The following is a 12,286-nucleotide window of genomic DNA, read 5'->3' on the forward strand; positions in this document are numbered from 1 at the left end:
GAAGGAAGGAAGGAAGGGAGGGAGGGAAGGAGGTGAAATGAAGAATAACAGCAGGGCGATGATTAAGTCTGGTGAAGTCTTCTGGATGGTAGGACGTCAGGAATGTAGTCAGTGTGTATAACCAGGCTGGGCAAAGTCTAGTCAAGGGCTTAGCTAATGGTGAGTTTGATAACGGTTTAAACTCAGAATACCAGAGGTGTGAATGTAGGGGGTTTCAGTGCCTTCCTAGCGGGAAAGTGAAGAAACAAGTATCAGCGGGAGGCTGTCCTTTCCAGATTTGTAATTTCCAGGTCCCAATGAGCAAGAAGGGAAAGAGCCTGGCTGGTTAACTTCGGGAAACTTGGGACATTGAGATACGTAGGCACAAGACTGTGGGGTCTCTCTGTGGTCCCTCAGCAAACAAGCGGCACCAAAGCGCAGAGTAGGTGCTGCTACTCGAGAGTGGAAAGCAGGCTGTGTCCCTGGGACTAGCGGCTGCTGTGACCGCTGAACGGCCGGGCACACAGCACTCCAGGAGGCCCAGGGACTCCCAGTCCAGGGCGCGAGCGCTGAGACGGCGGCGCGGAGGGCGGAACGCGGCAGGCCGGACTCGCGCGTCCCACCCGACGCAGTTCTCAGTAGCACACGCGAGCGCCCTCTCCTCTCCACCGAGCGCGTGGACCTGCCTGGGCGAAGAAGGGATGGGGTCTGCCATTCCCCCTTCATAACCTCCCTCCGGCTGAACGATCCCAAGCTGCAGCCTGGGCTTCTGGCCTTTCTTTAGTAGAGATTAGAAGTCGCAGCAGCCTCCGGGGAAAGCCGCTCTCGCCTCCCTGTCACAGCCTCCGAGATCTGAAAGGACAACCGCTTGTCAAGGATTTGTCTCCGGCTGGAGGAGGATAGTTCAGGTCCTGGGGAGGTGAGCTCATGAGATCCCTCTGGGCTCCACCGCTCGGTCGGTCACGCTGAGAAAGCGGGCGGTCCTTGAGGGCCATCTCTTCTCCGATTGGTTTCTTGTCTCTCACGGAGCTCCCGTCATTGGTGATTGGTTCAGATGCACCGTCTGTCACCTGCTTCTCTGTGGGAATCTAGGTCGCTACGGGAAGCTTTGGGAAGAGGTTGGCTGGCCCTTCAGCCCAGTTTGTTTATTGTAGTGGGGACCGTACCCGGGCGCGAGCCTGGGTCGCAACGGCCAGAAAAGGAACCAGTAGCCGGAGGAGGGTGGGGGTAGCAGAAAGTGCAGGTTTAGAAGTAAGCAGGAGACACTTAACCCTGGCCACTTCCGAATGGGAACGCCTAGAAAGGAAGGTCTTTTAGAGAGGAGTTGTAATCCCAGGGGCCGTCCAGTGTGGGAGGCTAGGGCTAGATTCCGTGGTGAGAGAAACGGCCCTGGGGGAGCTTTTCATGATCTGTTTTGAAATCTAATTTTCTAGGTGAGCATCTTAACAAAATTCACTGGAGATTTTGCTTTGACTTTGCAGCAGAGTTGGACTACCGGCCGCTCCTAGCCTTCAAAGAGACAATTTATTGAGTAATTTAACTTTCTTTTATTGCTTCAGATGGGCAGCTCTCAAAAAGAGCATAAAAGCTATTGAAGAATGGATACCATTGCATATGTTAAAAGCATGTTGAAAGGAAAATAAGGTATACACTTTGATTTAATTGTGGTTAATTATACAAAAAATACCTTTGAGAAGAAGCCCTTAAGTTTTGAATACTGTTAGGGTAGCTTGGTTTTATTATAGGATTCAAATTCTTAAATTGTTTGATACAAAAATCATATTACTGCTTTACCTACCAAATATGCTCTTTACTAATGGTTATCTAGTCCTATGATTCTGAAAATAGAAATAAATGTTGAGGCTTTAGTAGTATGTTAATTTGCATTTGATTGAATAGTGCTACTAGATCTTTCCTTTAAAAATTGCATAATCACTGTAAAACATCCTTGAATTTGTAATTTAACGTTAAGATATGCATGAAATTGGATTGTTGCTTACTCATACAATAGTTTAGATTTGCACGCTAATTTCACTTTAAAGTAGTTTGCTTCTCAAACACTGAGTCAGAGTTTCAACAGTTGCTTCACTGACAAACTAGTCATTCGATTTTCCGGCTTCTATTAAGTCATGTGCTATATTACTTACCAGAAATGTTTAAGGAATAGTTTATTTCATCCACAGAAACACCCATGTTAGCTGTTAAAGACTGACTTGGCTCTACCCTGGAAAATTCTGACCAAGGATTGGGGATGAGATCTGGGCATCTGTATTTCTTAAAATTTTCTCTAGTGAGTTTGATGTGCACTCCCAGTTGAGAACAATTGCTTTAATGACTTTCTAAATGGATGTGTTTAAGAAAGTCTCAGCCCCGGCAGGGTAACTAAATTGGCTAGTGTTGTCCCAGTATGCCAAGGTTGCCGAGTTCCATTCCTGGTCAGGGCACATACAAGAATCAACCAATGAATGCATAAATAAATGGAACAACAAATTGATCTCTCTCTCTCTCTCTCATCAATAAAGGAAAAATTTAAAAAATATTTATGAAACAAATAATTTCCTCCCTTGATTTCCTTATAGGTTAAAAGTAAGCTTCTCAGGGATGACATTTAAGTATAATCCCAAACAGTGTTTGCTTAGGCAATATCAGGACATTTCACTGGCATTCAGAAACTTTTGGAACTGACAATTCCAGGTTTAGGGATGAGGTTTGAGATGTGGAGATGCAAAGTACTCTGATGTACTCTTAACAAACCTCAGAGCCATGCATGAGGTATTTTTTCCTGTTAGATTTAAGGAGACATCAATGTCAAGTCTATTCAGTAAGATAAATTATTGTTACCTCGACAAAGTACTTTTGGGTTGGGGGGGTATAATATTACATTTATGAGCTTTATTTTGGTAAGAATACCCTTGCTGAAAATAAATGTAAATAATAACCCCCCAATAGCCATTTGTTTAGTAAATAAAGACAGTGTGTGATTCAAGCTTAAAATTTGTATGCTAACATGAAGTACCCAGATATTTGAAACATTAATGAGGGCTTTCAGACCAACTTTATTGGACAAAGGGTATAAAACGAGATAATCACTTTGGCATTCAGGTATGAGAAATGTGTGGTGAAACCAAATCCAGTCTGACTTAAATGAAGGCTTTAGGCAAATAAGTAGGTCCAATGTATTCTACCTCCTAGAAGCTATTTTCCATTTTATATAGAAGTTCTCATTGCAAGATTTGGCACATGAAGTATTTGAGTAAGGGACAAAATATACAAATAAAAATATTGCCCTGACTGATGTAGCTCAGTGGGTTGGATGGTGTCCTGTAAACCGAAAGGTCACAGGTTAGATTCCCAGTCAGGGCACATACCTGGGTTGCAGGCTGGGTCTTCAATGGGGGCATGCAAGAGGCAACTGATCGGTGTTTCTCATATCATTGTTTCTCTCCCTCTTTCTCCCTCCCTTCCCCTCTCACTAAAAAGTAAATTAAAAATCTTAAAAATATAAAAATTAAAAAATATATATATAAATTAATTACATGAAGCCATGTATATATAGTCCATGACTAACACCTTGAATTATATGTATATGTATGTTGTTTAAACAGAAAGCCAGGAATCTCAGTATGAATCAGTCTAGATCTAGATCAGATGATGATGGTGAAGAACCCTCATTTCCAGACCATGATCATCGTGAAAATGAGAGAAGACGGCAGCAAGAGCGTCTCCACAGAGAGGAAGCTTATTATCAGTTTGTTAATGAACTCAGTGATGAAGATTACCGGCTAATGAGAGACCATAGTCTTTTAGGCACCCCTGGTAAGAGACGGGTAAAAGAGGAGACACCTTTTTCATCATCATTAGGAGGAATTACAAAATAAGGATAGTTTCTTGCCCCTCTTCTCTCTCCCAATATATAGTGTACTGTTTCTGTGAATTTAAGAACTTTTTAATATAACAAAATAGAATATGGATGCCTTCTGTATTTTATAACTAGGTTAAGAATATTATACATGGAGCACTGTTATACAAATACCAAACTGACAGACAGGTTAATGTACATAATAGTGTCAAATATTTACACAGATGGCCCTATTTCTCTTAAGTAATATTTCTACAAATAAAATTATGATAGTTGTGTGTCTGCTTTTCCCCCACCGCCTCCCTGCTTATCCATGGTTTCTCTTTCTGAGGTTTCAGTTACCCAATAAATAAATAAATAAATAAATATGCAATTCTGAATACCATGATGAAATCTTGTGCCATCCTGCCCTGAACTTGAATTATCCCTCTTGTCCATCATATCACACTACTTACACTACGCACCCATTAGGCACTTAGTGGCAGTTTCAGTTATCACATTAACTGTGGTGGTGTGGTAGTACTTGTCTTCAAGTAACCCTTATTTTACTTAATAATGGCCCCAAAGCCATTCACATAAATTTAATTACAGTATATTGTTGTAATTGTTCTGTTTAATTGTCATCGTTAATCTTTTACTGTGCCTAATTTAAAAATTAAACTTTATCATAGGCGTATATGTATAGGAAAAAACAGTATATATAGGGTTTGATACTATCCACAGTTTTGGACATCCACTGGGGGTCTTGGAATATATCTCCCACAGATAAGGGGGGGACTACAGTATTTAAAACTCAGTTGTTATGTTTGAGGTAATGTAATTTAGCTGAATTAATAACTGCCAAAAAGTCCAATGTGCTCTATAAATGTTACAAATTTGTTTTACTGATGAACTCTTTGAAACTTGTATGTTTGTGTATTATATACTTACATAGTACATATTTACATATTGTCTATTGATGACCCATACCCTTGAACTGTTGAGGTAAAATTCAAGTAAATAAAGATTTGAAGTTTTCTCTAGAAATACTCCCTTCTTAATTTCTTTTTAACTCTGACAAAAATCAATGGAATTATAGGTTATGAGTTCCTAAGTGTATTGACTGAGAGCACTTTATCAATTATTCAAATTAAATCTTAATTTAAATAAAATATTAATAAATGAAGCCACCAAAATGATGTGTATTTGCATCATTTTAATATTTTAACTGTTTTTAATTTACAGAATGAGCACAATAAAATATCTTCTACAGCTAAAGATTAGTCTTATCCTTCATGAGTTATAATAAAACTTAGTTAATTTGAAGTTTTTAATTTCAGTGGGCAATTTTTCATTGTTTTAGGAGAAATAACATCAGAAGAACTACAACAGCGGTTAGATGGAGTCAAGGAACAGTTAGCATCTCAGCCTGACTTGAGAAATGGGACAAATACCAGAGGTATTGTGGACTCCTTTCCATAAGGAACAAGTTTTATTAGAGCAATTGCAGAAATGAATTTACTGGCTCTTGTATAATATATTTGTTTTTAATGTTTTCCAGTTTTGTGCTACTCAGTATTTATGTATTATGTGCAAAGCAGGATAATTAGGCAATATGGGACAGGGTTTGAATACAGAGATGGCTTACACAGTTTGCCTTCAGGGAGCTCGTGTATGTGAAATAGTATACAATTAAGTTACTTAACCACCATAGTTCCTTTTAACCTTAGAATGTATACAATATATTTTTTAAAGTAATATAACTAAACCTAACTTCTAGAGATTTATGCAGAGCAATACAGAAAGACTGAGTCAGGAAACCTGTTCTGCTTGTTTTGTTGTTTTTGTGTTTGCTTTGTCATTTTATTGAACAAACACTAAGTCATAATATAAGAAGTACTGATTAAAAAGAAAGTACTTGTAAAAAGAATTCAAACTGAATAAAAAGTATATAAAGTTAAAAGTGAAGCCAACTTAATGTCCCTCTTATCAGTTCCACTTCCATCCCCAGAGGTATTTATTACTAGTAGTTTCATATATAATATTAAGAATACTATACTACTTATGGCAAAGACTATTAATAACCAAACAATGCAATGGCTCAATAAGATAGAAGTTTATTTAACTTCTACGTTAAATAAACTTCTATCTTCCCTTCATGTTAACAGGCCAGAGAAGATAGGCAAATTTTGCTCCATAAAGTCTCCTGAGACCCATCTGCCCGGCAGAGTTTCTACAACTGTGCCATTCAAATTAAACAAAATAAAAAATACGGTGCCTCAGTCATGTTAGCCACATTCACTTAACAGTCACATGGCTAGTGGCTTCTGCATTGGACAGGGTAGATACAGAACATCTCTGCTATGACACAAAGTTTTGTTGGATCCGACTGTGCTAGGGTACTAGTTGCCTGATGGAGCTGAGTCACAACCATATTTAGGTCCCAGCTGGCATAAAGGAGATACAGGCACCAGCCTGAAAGTGAGGAATATCACTCCCACTCCCATTCCACTGATGAGGTCTTCGTGACGTGGCCACACCTAACTGCCAGCTTGTCTGTGTGACCATTACACTGCATTCACAACGGTAGAAGGGTAGGAAAGATTTTGTTAGATGAATAGTGAACTCTTGGACACACACTCTTATCACTATGTTATTGTAATTAAAGAAGGAAGTTGAATTTAGAATGATTAATGTTTACATGCCTTTTACTCAGGTCTTTTTCCAAATTAAAATGTAAATTGGGTATTAGCCCTTTTTTTTACTTTATGTTTAGATATATAAATTGTACTACCATATTGAAAATATACTTACCACATGTAAAATAGCTTATATCTTTAGAATACGGCTAAGGTTGTTATGTATTTTATGACACCAGAGGCTGATTAACAGCTTTAAGTCAACACTTTAAAAAGCTTTTTATGAAAGACTGCACTAATGAAATGAAACCAAAGCAATCTCATTTAATAGCTGTTTTTGAGTAGAACAGACTTTAAGGTTAAAGTCTATGTAGTTAATGTGAATTAAAATGCTTTTTACTCAGTTTTTTGTTAATTTTTAAAATATTTTATTGTATTTTTTATTGCTATTTAGTCCCCTTATATCCTCCTCTCCCCCTGCAATCACCACACTGTTGTCCATGTCCATCTGTCCTTTTTCCTTTTTGCTCAGTTTTTCACTTTGTGTAATCTACTGACTAAATTGGAAAACTTAAGCTTACCCTAAAAGCAGAGTCAGAGTCACAGTTTTTCAGGGACACATTTATATCTGAACTGATTCATTAAGCAATATTAATTGATAGACTGATTTGTACCAGATACTGTTGTAGAGGCTGGGGATTTAATGTGAATAAGCCTTAGTCTTCATGGAGCTTATGTTCTAAATGAACAGAAAATGTATTTTATTACATTATGTATAATAGCTACCATTGAGTTTTTCCTATGTGCCAGGTATTGTACTATTTTTCATTTTATATACAATAGCTTATTCTATTCTCATGATAATTCTATGAATTTATACTACTATCTCCAATTTACAGATAAGGATACAGCTATATAGAGAATTTGAATAACCTGCCTGGAATTTCTGAGTTTTATATAAATACAGATAATGTAGTTCCAACAATGTATTCAGAAAGCCACATTTCTTTAGCTGTAAATTTTTGGCAGTTCCTGAGAAATAGGATAAAATTCCCAAAGTTACAAAAATACCTAGTTGCAAAAATGTTGATTGAGTTACCTTTACCAGAAGGATTCCACAAATTTAAGATGAATTACATATAAATTTTGCCACTGTATTTTACTGGCATTGCCATATGAATAAAGCAATCTAAATGTATAATTCTGATATGGGAAATATTTCTTATTTACCTTAATATTTTGCCAATAATAGGCATATAGAAAGCAGGCGTGAGGATTTTTTTCACAGCTTTGCATAAATAGTAAATATTTATAATACGTAAGTGTGTATTATAATATGCTTATAGTGTATACCTTTCTTATGAGAAGTTGGGTTTTTTTTTTTGCCATTTTCACTCATTAAAATGCACAGATGTTCTTAAATGAAATTTAATTTAATCAAAACTTTTTTATGCAAGCTTTCAATAAAAACCTAAAGATAGATTTTAAAAATTGGTCTTAAGTTGGTTTGGTTTGCTTCCCAGACTCAGAAGTCCCTAGAGAAAGTTCAAATGAAGATGCTCTACTGGAATGGTTGAATACCTTTCGTCGTACAGGCCATGCAATTCGAAGTGGACAAAATGGGAACCAAACTTGGAGAGTTGTGAGTCGAACAAACCCTAATAGTGGAGACTTTCGGTTTAGTCTGGAAATCCACATCAATCATGAGAATGGAGGATTTGAAACTCATGATGAAGATTATACAGGCATCCCCCTTTCAGATATCAGCAGTGATCATACTACAAATAGCCAGCAAAGATCAACTAGTCCTGTGGCTAGGCGAACAAGAAGCCAAACCTCAGTAAATTTCAGTGGTAGTAGTTCCAACATTCCAAGAACTAGGCTTGGCTCAAGGGGGCAGAATTCAGTAGAAGGATCTTTCTCAACATCAGAAAGATTAAGAAATGGAACCAGAGGAGCACTTGGCATGCCTGGAACTAGGGCTCCACATGCTAATTTCAGTAGTCACACAAGCCAATCAGGTGGAAGTGAACTCAGGCCAAGGGAGGGGCAACGATTTGGAGCAGCACGTGTATGGGAAAGTGGGGCTAGAAGTAATGTTACAGTGAGGAATACAAACCAAGGATTAGAGCCAACAAGATTACAGTCTACTTTGAATAGTCGAAGTCGTTCACCAATTCAAAGACAAAGGGACACTGTTTATCATAATTCACAGAGGGAGGGTAGACCTGTCCAACAAACCATTACAAGGTCTGTTAGGAGGAGAGGAATAACTCGTGTCTTTTTAGAACGAGATAGAGCACGCAGAGGTAGAGCATATACCCCATTGTCTAACTCAAGACTTGTGTCAAGAATAACAGTAGAAGAAGGAGAAGAATCTAGCAGATCCTCAACTGCTGCACGACATCCAACAATCACACTGGACCTTCAAGTGAGAAGGATTCATCCTGGAGAGAACAGAGATCGGGACAGCATTGCAAACAGAACTCGATCTAGAGTAGGGCTCACAGAAAATACGGTCACCATCGAAAGTAATAGCAGAGGCTTTCAACGAACTATTTCTCATTTAGAGCGGTCAGGTGTTCGAACCTATGTGAGTACCGTAACAGTTCCTCTCCAGAGAATATCTGAGAACGAGCTTGTTGAACCATCCTCAGTGGCTCTTCAGTCAATTTTAAGACAGATCATGACTGGATTTGGAGAACTGAGTTCTTCAATGGAGGCTGAATCTGAGTCAGAGATTCAGAGAAATGGTCAGCATTTACCAGACATACACTCAGAACTAAGTAACTCGGGTCCAGTGAACGACATCAGCCAGTACCATGAAGGTTCATCTCAGGCCAGGCAGGCCCAAGAAGACAGCCCTGGAATGAGTGATGAGAATGAGACCACCCAGCCTCATGCCCAAAACAGTGATAGAAGTGGTAGGCAGTTAGGAAATTCAAATAACTTAATGGAAACTGGAACAGTACCTATTCTTCGCCTTGCTCACTTCTTTTTACTACACGAAGGTGATGGTGATGATCACGTATGTGGTTTAACCAAAGAACAGATTGATAATCTTTCCACCCGGAACTATGAGTCTTCCAGTACTGACAGTGAACTAGGTAAAATCTGTAGTGTTTGTATCAGTGACTATGTAACTGGAAACAAGCTCAGGCAGTTACCATGCATGCATGAATTTCACATCCATTGTATTGACCGATGGCTCTCAGAGAATTGCACTTGTCCTGTCTGCCGGCAGCCTGTCTTAGGGTCTAGTGTAGCACACAATAGATGAAGCGAGGGATCTATTCAAATATTGAACACTAGTAGAGCTGGGTATTCAAGCATTCTTTTGTTGAGTTATTTGTGGTGAGCTAACCAGGACAAAAAATAACAGATTATTATAGTTTAAACTATTTTTTGTGTGCTTTTTAAGCTTGTTAAAAAGAAAGCTTTTATATAAAATTTAAAAGACAAATGTTAAATTATCCAAAAGTACAGAATAGTTAATATTTCCAGAACCAAATAACCTTTAAAGTGCTTTTATTTTGGTAATTTTGTCACACTAAGCACTTTTGTTTGTGCTGCACAGTACAGAAGGCTAAAAACCAACCTTGTTTTTCTTAATAGTACAACAAACTTTACTTGGAGTTTCAAATTCCATAGGCCTAGTACTATGTCCAGACGTTGGTGTCTAAATAAGCCTTTGATGACCTTTCTATTCTAAGGTCAATATCTTTTCGTGAAAAGAGTATTTGGCTGAATGTTTGCTAAATGTATTTAAGTTACTTGAAATGTTAAATTTATATAGAGTACACCATATGTGTATATATAGCTCTATAATTTTAAGGTTAAAATACTCAGTCTAAAAACTACCAGTTTGGTTTTTATTTAAGCTTTTCAGCTAATACTGCATATGGCACAGTGTTTAGTATTTACAAGATCATCTCTGGGAGGAGTGGATTAAGATATTTTAAAATAGATAATTTAATGAAGCATCTCTGACAATCTGACTTACTAATGACAGCAAGCAATATATAATGCTGAACAAGTCTTTATTCAGAGATGGAACATGAACATTTTAGAACATGTAGGTTATTTAACTTGAATTCAGCCTTTTTGTGACTTTTTTGAAAGTGCAGATAATTCTTTGAATTAAATTAAGTAAGGTACACAATATGCATGGATTCTCAGGTTTCATTTTAGAGTCTAAGAAATGCCTATAAAGAATCAAATGCATAAATAATATGTTAAGTTCATTCGGAGACCCCAAAACTCCAAATAAAACAAAACACCCTTAAAAGAATGTAGAATTTATATAAACACAAAGTATGCATTGAAGATCTATTTCTACCAATAAATTTTAAAATAAAGCTGTGTGTGATCTGTTCTATTGTTCCACTGTGGTTTATTCACTTAAAAAAACATTTATTTTGTACCTACTAGGTGCCAGGGAGTGATGCAGGTGTTGAGAATTCAGCAGAGGACTAAAAGACAAAGTCTGTATCTTCACGGGAAGGACATATTTGCTTTTAGAAATAAAAAATCAATTGACGTGATGAATTACTATTCTGACTTTTATGATGTTGTTTTCCAGTAGTGATTCTGCTTAGGCAAAATCATGAGAATGTGTACCTGAAGGCCAGATTCTATGAGATTTTGATATATCTCAAGATTTAGTTTTTTGTTATTATTAGTAATTATGCAGGTGGGCAAACATAGGTTTACAGTTATGAGTATGTGAAAGTTTATTCTCGTATTATTTAGTAATTATTTTGTTATTTATTTTTAATAACTGTAAACCTACGTTTGCTCACCCTGTATTAAATTCAATAGGTAAGGTGCCTGCATAGGAATTACTGGGGAGTACATTTAACACATGGAGTGAAAAGTTTTAATAAAGGTCATGACTTTCTTTGGAGTAAATGATTTATGTAAATAAGTTATGGGACATAAGACTGGGAAGTTTGATTTGAAAGCTTTAAATACCAGACTAAGGAATTTTTCCTTTACCTTACAGACTTTAGATGTCTCTTGATGAATTTTTGTTGTGAATGGTATGATTATTTTTCATGTTTCAGGAAGACTGGTGTGGTACAGTGTTCAGAACACAATGGACTAGAGAGAGATGGGAAGCAAAAAAAAAACAATAAAGGAACTATTGTGATAATTATTATCGGATAATCATTATTGTCACCATCAGTTGGTAACTAACCTAAAGTGATGGCAGTAAAACTGCAAAGTGAAAAGTGTGTAAAAATGTGGGACAAGAAAAGACATTTGGTTTCTAGTTCGATATGAAGAGGTGGGAGAGTCATATATTCACAGATGGAGAATCACCTGAGTGAAGGAGGGTCAAAGCTATGTCAGTTTAGACATGTATTTTAAACATGACCTTATTCATGTATCTCACTCATTTCAGTGTTACCATTTGCCAAGAGACTAAATCCAGCATTTATTGCTCATATGGAATATTCCTCAGGAAGTTCTACCTCCCCTGACCTGATCAGTTAGGACAACAAAGAAAGGGGGAAATGAAAAAAGTAAGGATTAAAAAAAATAAAAGCATATTGATTCTTTGTTTGACTCAGTTCTTTGTAAGACATAGTAGGACAAGCATGTGACAAGATCTCAGATAGACATTTGCGATAGAAGTAGATGTGGACTATATGGAAAATTTCCTGAAAGCAGCAGGAAAGCTTAATGGATTTTGTAAATTGGTATCCTATTTGGGAACAAAGAAGTGTTTCCTTTAATATTTTGATTCATTTCTCAGTAAACATGGCTGATGACAATACAAAAGCTCATTATCTATTTATAGCTTCTATTTGGTGATGATTGTGCC

At 37.2% G+C, this 12,286-nt stretch overlaps 1 protein-coding gene across 3 annotated transcripts; it reads left to right on the top strand.

The window, feature by feature from the left end:
* Nucleotides 1-683: 683 nt before the first annotated feature.
* Nucleotides 684-10,809, top strand: RNF6 (ring finger protein 6). 3 transcript variants are annotated; one of them, XM_045188147.3, is made up of 5 exons: nucleotides 684-934; nucleotides 1,539-1,623; nucleotides 3,585-3,795; nucleotides 5,181-5,276; nucleotides 7,980-10,809. In XM_045188147.3, the coding sequence occupies exons 3-5, from the start codon at nucleotides 3,603-3,605 to the stop codon at nucleotides 9,734-9,736; spliced, it is 2,046 nt and encodes a 681-aa protein (XP_045044082.2). In that variant the 5' UTR covers nucleotides 684-934; nucleotides 1,539-1,623; nucleotides 3,585-3,602; the 3' UTR covers nucleotides 9,737-10,809. The 3 variants fall into 3 exon arrangements, with proteins under 3 accessions (XP_045044082.2, XP_024436598.3, XP_024436599.2); XM_024580830.4 differs by having other exon boundaries at nucleotides 684-898; XM_024580831.3 differs by lacking the exon at nucleotides 684-934 and adding an exon at nucleotides 981-1,412.
* Nucleotides 10,810-12,286: the final 1,477 nt, after the last annotated feature.

The sequence above is a fragment of the Desmodus rotundus genome, chromosome 3 (assembly GCF_022682495.2).
Source record: "Desmodus rotundus isolate HL8 chromosome 3, HLdesRot8A.1, whole genome shotgun sequence".
NCBI classification, from domain to species: Eukaryota; Metazoa; Chordata; class Mammalia; order Chiroptera; family Phyllostomidae; genus Desmodus; species Desmodus rotundus.